Source organism: Nothobranchius furzeri, chromosome 13, assembly GCF_043380555.1.
Source record: "Nothobranchius furzeri strain GRZ-AD chromosome 13, NfurGRZ-RIMD1, whole genome shotgun sequence".
NCBI lineage: Eukaryota > Metazoa > Chordata > Actinopteri > Cyprinodontiformes > Nothobranchiidae > Nothobranchius > Nothobranchius furzeri.
In genome coordinates, this window is record NC_091753.1 from 49,892,667 (window position 1) to 49,902,087 (window position 9,421).

The window sequence follows — 9,421 nt, forward strand, 5'->3', positions numbered from 1 at the left end:
ATTGTATTTTATTTGCAATGGTTTTTTTTTATGTAAAAAATATGCTTCTAATCAAATCATACAAGTTTAATGTGTATTTGTCAAAAATCCTTAAAAAATCCAGAAGATCTCACTATACAGTTTTCAAACATTCAAAATGTGCGGGGTTTGGAGGCAGCCTAGACTATTGCATAGACCCAGAGTGGGCTTGTGTAACTTTGCTAGCTATATAAGTTTTACACTTTTGTATGTGAAGGCTAATGTTTCATCTGCAGCATTTCCAGCACCTAAAACAAACAGCAAGAGATATTTAGCTGTTTTTGAAGTTCTCTTTGAACACACTGTTCTCAAAGACAAACCAGTTCCTGCCATGACCCCCAATGTGTCGTTGCTTTCTCACAGATCCGCAATGAAGAGATTGTGGCTGGCTATTCTTGTGTGCCTGCTATCTACGCAGGCTGATGCCCAGATTCCACTAAAATGTGTAACAGATCCAACTAACAGAGCTCCAGGTTCGTGCTGTTTTCTCCCCAAACATTTATTCTCAAACACCTGCTACATTTCTTATTATTCTTTTTTTTCCCTTCTCATAGACAACACGGACATAACCGTGAACTGTGGTACCCAGTCTATGGACCTGAGCATCTACCTTTGCCCTATTTATAACTCTCAATACAACGAGTCTCTGATGGTCCTCAACAATCAGATCAGCAACCCTCTGTGTTACGGGACCGCTGACTGGACTGTTTCTCCACCTGTTTTGAGATTTAGATTCCCTATAAATGACACTTCTCTCTCAAGCTGCGCAAACATTTATCAGGTATTTTATTTGACTGCCTTATGCTGTTTATTATTTTGGTTTGTCTAGCCATGCTACGGTTAAAACGATTTCAGGGTACAATGTTAATTCCTACTTAAAAGTTGGTTGGTTGGATTTAGACTTGACTTTTTTATGAACTAAATGTTAGAAAAAGATCGTCAAACTAATACCAAATTTCGCAAAAATCTTTATTTTTACTAAACAGATAACTACCCAGGCTGGAACTGGACAGTGGTCAGATTTCTCAAATGTCCAGACTGTGAACATCTCCGGCATGGTTACAGCTATCGACCCTTCTGTAGGCGTTATCAGCTATCGCCAGCAGATCCTCTACAAGTTCTCCTGTGCTTACCCGTTGCAGTACCTGCTCAACAACAGTCAGCTCAGCGTGTGAGTTTTCCAGCTGGAATCGCTACTGGATCTGTGGATTTCACAATAAAATATGAATTGATCACATAAAAACATGTTTTGTATTATTATTTACAGATCAGGAGCAAATGTTGCCATAAGAGACAACAACGCTAGCTTCATTAGTACCCTGAGCATGCAGTTGTACAAAGTATGTTCTCTTATACCAAGTTATTATTACCATTTGTGTATTTTTCTATTCAAGCAACTTCATCTGGTATTTTCATTTTCATCAAACAGGATCGGCTGTATCAAGAGGTGCTAACGATTCCCCCAACTGGACTTAAATTTCTGAGTAAAATTTATGTTGAAGTTAAGGCTACTAATTTGACAGCAAAGTACGTAAACTTTACTCTTCTAGTCAAAATGAGCCATTCCAGTTAAAATACAAAGAAGACCATTAAATACGTGTTTTTTTAATTAAAGATTCAACTTGCTGCTGGACAGATGCTACGCCACCACAAGTCCATTACCCATGCAAAGTACTTATTATGATCTCTTTGTGGGGTGAGTGGAAAACATGTAAACAGAGCAAATACCGCAGTTGAACATTGTCTTTTAAGGGTTATTTTTTTTAACTTCTTTCACTCAAAAATCCTATCTAGACATGGTAGGCAATTTAACATTATAGTCATATAGCATATTGTACACAAAGCAATGCTTAGTTAATTGCATAAAAAACATAAACCCCTTGGTCATGTGCAAACTGATTTCCCATGGAGCTGCTTAGGCAAAGCACAAAGTAAAATGGATATGGAGCTATCAGCATTGTCCAAAAAGACTTCTTTTCAGGGTGCACATACATTTTAAAATCAAGTATTAGGTGCAGACGTTTGGTATGCACCACATTGGAAGCCAGTTTGTAATGAGTGTGAGTGCTTTTTGCACTTGTGCGATGCAGAGATGTTGGGGAATCACAATATGGGAATACACACATTTCACCGGTACACGAGGGTGTGTCCTGGAAAAGGAACTGTTGCATGTATCATTTTTGACATGCATGGGTACCAGTTTTGTGCAGCGCTGATGCAAATTTCTCTTTTCAGCCATCAACAGATGATTTATGAGCAACATTTTAGCGGAAGAAAGGTTTTAGTAGCTCATTGGACCTTTTTTGCAGAACTCAGAAACCTTGAAACTGGTTTCCAGAATAACATGAAATTATACAAAACTGACAGTAAAATATACAGCGATGCGTTTTTTTAGATTTAAAAAGCCTGCTGTCTCAAATTTAGTCATAAACATTGAAATCATGATCATTTTTGCGTTGCACAGTCCTTTACAGAATTTCTTAGTAACTTGCAGCACGAACAACAGCAACTCCCTTCCAGGTGGAATAAAAGAATATTTCCACAGAATTTACTGTGTGGCATGAAACAAGTGGCAGTTTACAAGTTTTAAAGACAACTTTCACACGAGGTGCTGTGATACATTTGAGACCCTATAATCCCCTATCATTTGATTAAAAGGCTTGGTTTAAAGTAACGGTTCACCACATTTAACTACAGTTGAATTAAGCAATAAGCCAGTGGATAAAGTTGGATTGTAATTCTGGTTTTGCTATTATTGTTTTACTGTAGGTGTCAGCGTGATCCAAATACTGTGGTGGAGACCAACGGAGTTTCACAAACAGCACGCTTCAACTTTCAGGCGTTCCGATTTGTGGAGCAAAGAAACCTGACTGTTTCGTCTTTCTACCTGCACTGTACCACCAGGCTCTGTGACGTAGCCACATGCAGCTCATTGCTGCCTGTGAGGGAATCTGATTTCTGACTCAAGTGTGTTGAAACAATGTCGGCTGGCTGTTCTAATGTTTGTTTTTCTCTTTTGCATAGAACTGTAATGCTCCTGTGGGCAGAAGAAAGAGGGCAGTAGCCGAGGACGTGCCAACCAGCGCAACAATCACCTCACAGGCTATCAGTGTGAACAAGGATAACACTGGTGCGTTTCAAAGGAAAATAAATGCAAATCAATTTGTCTAAACACTCAAATATTGTTTAAATCTGATTGTGGGTTTAAATTTAAAATCAAACATGTCAAGCAAAAAAAAAAAAAAACATTTTTTTTCCTGACAATGCTTTTTGTTTTTGTTCTGTTCTCGTTCTTTAGACACTGGAACTTCCACAACTGCTCCAGGTAATAACCAGCGGCATCTGATGCTCGTTTCTAGGGTCATCATGAACATCTTTCTGGATACTTTCTCAGTTCTTGGTAAGCAAAATAAATGATGACATGAAATAAAAATAACATTTTCTTCATTACTGTTCACACAGGTGCGCTACCTCAACTCACCTATAGCCGTCCTGAGGTGGCCATCATTGTCTGCGTCATCTTCCTCACGTTTTTTGTTTTTGGCCTGACTGCTTACGTTGTGTTGTATGTCAGACGAAGAAAACAACTCATCGGATAGAATCACTGGAATTAGAATGGAGTCCATCTTCAATGTTTCAGCCTTTTGCATTAGATAGTCATAAATGTTGGCATGGAGATGAATATCAAGCACAGTTTATTAAGGAAGTAAGGGCTCAGTCAGAAATGTGGTTCCTATAGATCTTTTGACATAAAATAAAACATGTTTTACTGTAAAGAGAGAATACCCACATCAAAACTATACATACTGTTTGACTTTTATCATGGCAGGCGTGTATGTAGCCATGGACGTAATTTTTTTTTGGGGGGGGGGGGCAGGGGGACATGTCCCCCTACTTTTTCCAAAGTCAAGTTTTGACCCCTGCACTTTTTACCATCCAAAACCAATATTACGCTATATTAAATTGACACTGGTTGAGCTCTAGGACCAAGCGGAAAACAACCGTTTGTGTTGAAGCCTGTTTCCCATTAGAACATACTGTAAAGACCCCCCCCCCCACACACCCCCCCACACTTCTAAAGTGAAAATTACGTCCATGTATGTAGTGCATCCATGCAATCTAAATACTTCTATTTTCTTTTGTCTGTTCGAATAAACAACATTTTTATCATCCAATGCTGAAAAATAGAATAAATGTAAAAGGCATCAATTCTGTTCTGTCATTTTTTTATATAAATTTTAAAAAATGATGTTGATGAAATCTTACAATCACATGGAAGCATTTACTTGACCATAAATCCTAAATATGTTTTGATTTCTTGTTCGAGTTAAGAGAAGAGTCAGACGATTTTGCATTTTAGTAACGCTTGACAGTCTGACATGTTTTCTCAAACACTGCTTCAGTCCAAGCAATGCCCTTTCTTCAGATTATTTCATTTAAGTAGCTGTTAGCTGAACACACAGACCTCATATTCGTAGACACCCCATGGACTGGTGCTGCCTATTGGAGCTGACGTAGCAGTGGGCCGCCATCTTGGAAGGGTTCCCATTCGCTCCCAGTGCATTTATTTCTGCTGAGGAATGTGTTTACCCAACTAAAAACACTTTTATTATGCTTTTTGACTACATCAGACATATGGTATGGCATCATAATTAAATTTATTTTTTAATACAAAACAAGTTTGATTGCGCATTTGAATTTCTTTAATTTTCTTGCTCACACACACATACACACACAAGCTGGGGAGCTAAAACCCTTTTAAAATATAGTTTTTGCACAGCTTTGTGCATGTTCTGTCACTCAGCACCTCCATGGTATTTTATCGTGATGTGGTGGAGCCTTACTTTCTGAAAAATATGGTAAATGGCCTGTATTTGATATAGCGCCTTCCAGAGTTCTAGAACCCCCCAAGGCACTTTACAACACAGTCATTCACTCATACATTCACACCCTGGTGGCGATGAGCTACATCATAGCCACAGCTGCCCTGGAGCACACTGACGGAGGCAAGTCTGCTGTACACAGGCGCCACCGGTCCTGCCAAACACCACCAGAAGGCAAGGTGGGTTAAGTGTCTTGCCCTAGGTCTTGCCCTAGTCTTGCCCTAACAACAGTGACAGACTGAGTGGGGCTCGAACCTGCAACCTTCCAATTACCCTCCGATTACCTGCACTCAACTCCTGTGCCACCGTCACCCCCGCAACACAGACAACAAATAACACCAGCATCAAACAATGGTTCTCAATCCTGAAATATTAGCAAATAGGAACCTTAAGCAGAGTTCATGTCTGCAGCTGATAGGGTCACTGTGAGACACCACAACGGACCATCACCATACCTGTCAAGTTACCTGTTTAGAAAGGGAAACTCATACCTTACCACTCCTTCCCACCCTCTCCCGTATTAGCATTTTCCTTTAAATTTCCCATAATATGTTCAGAGACCCTTCAGGCCTCTCTCTCACAGAGACTAATTACTAACTAATCAGTAACTTACCCTTAGTTAAGCCCCTGAATTTAAATATAATCATAATTTCTGATGACAACTGAAACATTACTTCATCAGTAATTTACCAGTAGTGAATAATTCACATTTTCCTGACCCTAAGCGGTATCTCATACTTACAGATTGATAACATAATAATGTAATAATTGTGACGAACCCATCGTCAGTTGGGTCTTTTCTTGTATTTCACTTGCTGTGTTTGGTTGTTCTGTTTTTTTCCTAGTGTGTCCCTGACCTGCCCAATTTTCTGCTTTTCTCTTGTTTGCTGGGAGTCTCCCCTTTGCAGTGGAGAGTCTACACTTGTCATTGTTTATTTTTCATTAATCAGATTACTTAGTATTTCAGTTTAAATAAATCACTCCTCCATTTGGTCTCTCCCCATAGACGTGGGTTGGAACAACTGGAGGCTCGTTCGAGATCTCATGCATTTTGTCCTTCATTTCTTTGTTGATTGTGGTTTTAATGATTTCAGGTGTCCTGCAGACCAATGGGCGGGGCAGCTCTGTCTTGTTCAAGTTGGAAGGAGCATTCTCTGTGGGCTGTGTGAACAGTGGCTCTCAGGCAGACTGTGAGGAGTGGTGAGTAGAGATTTAGTTGTTTTGGCCAGAGTTAGGGTATGTTGTGTGGCGGTCTGTTTTTCTTTTTTTTGAAACTTTTTATTTATCAACTTTTACTTTAGAAACACATTCCCCTTCGTACTCAGCATTCATCATATTTTTAACATTGAGTTCTGTTCATTTCCCCTCGTTCATTTTCTAGAAGTCTTTCTTTGTTTGTGCTCTTCTGCCGTTATTCTGTCCATTCTTTGCCTTTGTCTTCTTGTCTTCTCATTCCCTTCCGTGTCCATTGTTACTCCTTCCCCAATTAACCCGTTTTTCTATTTCTATCTTCTTGGCTTGTTTTCCCTTTCTAATCATTCATTTTTCTACTCCTTCTTTTGAGTACTTACAATGCATACAAGACGAAAAGAAAAAGAAGAAAGAAAAACAAAATAAATAAAAAATAAAAAAATAAAAATAAAATAAAAAATATAAAAACCCCATAAATAAATAAATCAAAAGGTCGGCTCATCTGCAGATTTCTTCTTTCTCTCCAGTTCTATATTTCTGTATACTCTGTATGTCTCCATTTAGCCCATCGTTTATGCATTTGTTCCCTTTTCAGTCTTAGTCTGAATGTCAGCGTCTCCATTTCCTGTATTTCTCCGGCGGTCTGTTTTTCTGAGTTGTCTTTGCCGTTGATCATTCCCTTTAGGTATTAGAACAGATTTTGTCTGAATCCGTTTGGGGGTTGGTGTGAAAGTGGTTAGAGTTGTCTCGGGTGAATGTCCAATGCAACGTCATGCACGTTTTGTGCTCAATAACCCACCATAAGTAATGCCTGAAGACTCGGGAGGAGATTAGTTAGTTTCTGTTAGGCAGTCAGAGGGACAGATTGAGGCGCCTTCTTTCCATCAGCAGTGAAAGTGGTCCCGTAATGTAATAGTGGCATTTTACCCTTGAGCTCATTCCCAACCGGGAACAATTCTGATGGCAAACAAGAGCAAAAGCGTTCCACGAATCTGAGAAATGCAACACCACGTGTGATTTCAGAAGTCCACACACAATAATAAGCAAGAAGAAAGACATCTGCATGTTTTTAAAAAAGTCTGTGGTTTATTTTCTGTTCTGTTTAGATCAGCTACGGGGGTTTTACCAGGAAATGGCATTTATCTGCATGTGACTTATTTAGAAAGTTTCCGGATGTTTTACACTGCTTTTATGTTTGACTTCCGGTCTGTCGCGATCTAAACTGCAGAGTTTGATGTGTTTTTGGAGTGTGGTGTATAAAAAATTGACTTGAAACATATAGCGTCCCCTGGCTTCTGGGACCCCAAAACGTTATGCTTTGATGCCGGTAGATTAGAAAGGAACTCTCGTAGTTGCCGCGTAGTAAGTTTGGCAGCCGTTCTGTGCTGCCAAGCATGTGTTGGTGCATTAGGTTAGGGCATTGGGTTCTGTAGTCTGTTCTGCCTGGTGGTTTGTGTTATCTGAAGCGATGGCCTCCCGAGAGGAATTTCTGAAACACCCAAGGTATTTCATTTTTATCATTGATGCTCGTCTCTAGATGTTCAAACGTTGGAGGCATTAATTCAGTTCAATTCAATTTTATTTATATAGCGCCAATATAGCGACAAGAGTCGTCTCAAGGCACTTCACATAATAAACATTCCATTTCAGGTCAGTTCATTAAGCCAATCAGAAATAATGTTTCCTATATAAGGAACCCAGCAAATTGCATCAAGTCACTGACTAGTGTCAGTGACTTTACAGCAATCCTCATACTAAGCAAGCATAAAGCGACAGTGGAGAAGAAAACTCCCTTTTAACAGGAAGAAACCTCCAGAGAATCCTGGCTCAGTATAAGCAGCCATCCTCCACAATTCACTGAAACTTTATTGTATTTATCCTAGTGGATCTAATTAAACGGATAAACTAGCAGCAGCACATCCAACGTCAAGGAAAGCAAAAAGTTATTATCAGGAGAGGGAGAATGTTTAAGTGGTTAGCAGCAGTGTGCTAGACGATGACCCCCTCCATGAAGCCACCACAGCTCAGCAGAACATCATTGTAGCTTCCTCTGGGGAGAAAAACACTTAGAGAGAAAATAAAATCACAGCGGAAATCCCCGCACAATGACGTAATTCATGGGGCTTTGCTGTCTCAGAGAGCACTAAAAAAAACTACGCTTCCTCTGGTCTTTGAACTCCACATTTTTACATCACATAGCCCACGTGTCAGACACAAGGCCCATGGGCCATATCTGGCCCGCAGAGCATTTTTATGTGGTCCGCGAGATAAATATCAAAAATATATTAAAACTGACCCGCTGGCCGATTTTACTGCAAAGACCACAACTCCCATGATGCTTTGTGGCGTTGGCGCAGAGCCAAAGCAACCCCTCCTTTGTGTTTTTTCCAGTGTCTGCTGCCGGTGTCTGCAGCTCCTCTGTCTCGGACAAACTAATGACCCGCACTTGTATAGCGCCTCTCAGAGTAAGGACTCCAAAGCGCTTTACACTACATCCATTAACACACACATTCACACCCTGGCGGGGATGAGCTACGATGTAGCCACAGCTGCCCTGGGGCGCACTGACAGAGGTGAGGCTGCCAAGCACAGGCGCCACCGGTCCCTCTGACCACCACTGAACACTCCTCTCACTCAGCGCCAAGTTCACTCAGCTATTTGCCGACGTTGAAGCCCAGAAATGGATATTTTAACCACTCAGTAATGTGTTCATGACTGAAAGAGAACATTTTCCAACTAACTTCCAGACAGAGCCGATATAACTCCAGCGAGCAGCTACACGCTCAAATCAGCATGACTCTGTGGCTGCTGTAGTTTTTATTTTTCCCCCCCGACACACAACAAAGTGGTCAAGCTGCTCAGATATGTTTATCAGCACAAACCTATGTGAGCTCCAGTTGTCATCTAATGTTGTCATTATTATGATGAAGATGAACAAAACAACAGGAGTCTCCTCCTCAGCTCAGATCAACCCCCTGATGCAGGTATCTGGCTGGAACAGGTGAGCATCACAGTAAATCAGTGGAGCAAACTGAGCTTTAAATATTTAGGTTTTATGCTCTTTTTCTGCTCCAAAACATGAACGTTAACAGGTGAGATGTTTCATTTTCATTTAAGATAAAATGATATTTTATTTTGTTGTTGGCCCGTGAGAAAAGATTTAACCTACAGTAAACAGGAAGTGGAAAGGCTGCAGATAGATGAATAGAATAGAAAATCCCTTTATTGTTCCTCAGTGTGGAAAGCTAGACGTCACCGCAGCGATGACACTTATTACAGGAGAAAAAAAGGAGAATAAAAAATAAGAAAAGTGAATAAACAACAAGAAA

At 40.3% G+C, this 9,421-nt stretch overlaps 1 protein-coding gene across 1 annotated transcript; it reads left to right on the forward strand.

The window, feature by feature from the left end:
- Positions 1 to 382: 382 nt before the first annotated feature.
- On the forward strand, positions 383 to 4,358 carry LOC107380089 (zona pellucida-like domain-containing protein 1). Its single transcript, XM_054742534.2, has 10 exons — positions 383 to 491; positions 573 to 799; positions 1,005 to 1,189; positions 1,286 to 1,358; positions 1,448 to 1,545; positions 1,634 to 1,714; positions 2,788 to 2,959; positions 3,043 to 3,148; positions 3,317 to 3,343; positions 3,481 to 4,358. Exons 1-10 carry the CDS (start codon positions 389 to 391, stop codon positions 3,615 to 3,617), a joined length of 1,209 nt encoding a protein of 402 aa, XP_054598509.2. The 5' UTR covers positions 383 to 388; the 3' UTR covers positions 3,618 to 4,358.
- The last annotated feature ends 5,063 nt before the right edge of the window (positions 4,359 to 9,421 follow it).

Excerpts from the sequence above, each read along its gene's own strand:
- LOC107380089 (XM_054742534.2), top strand. The coding sequence starts at position 389 with ATGAAGAGATTGTGGCTGGCTATTCTTGTGTGCCTGCTATCTACGCAG. Across the intron at positions 800-1,004 it reads GCTGCGCAAACATTTATCAG|ATAACTACCCAGGCTGGAAC; the intron begins GTATTTTATTTG and ends TTTACTAAACAG. Across the intron at positions 2,960-3,042 it reads CATGCAGCTCATTGCTGCCT|AACTGTAATGCTCCTGTGGG; the intron begins GTGAGGGAATCT and ends TCTTTTGCATAG.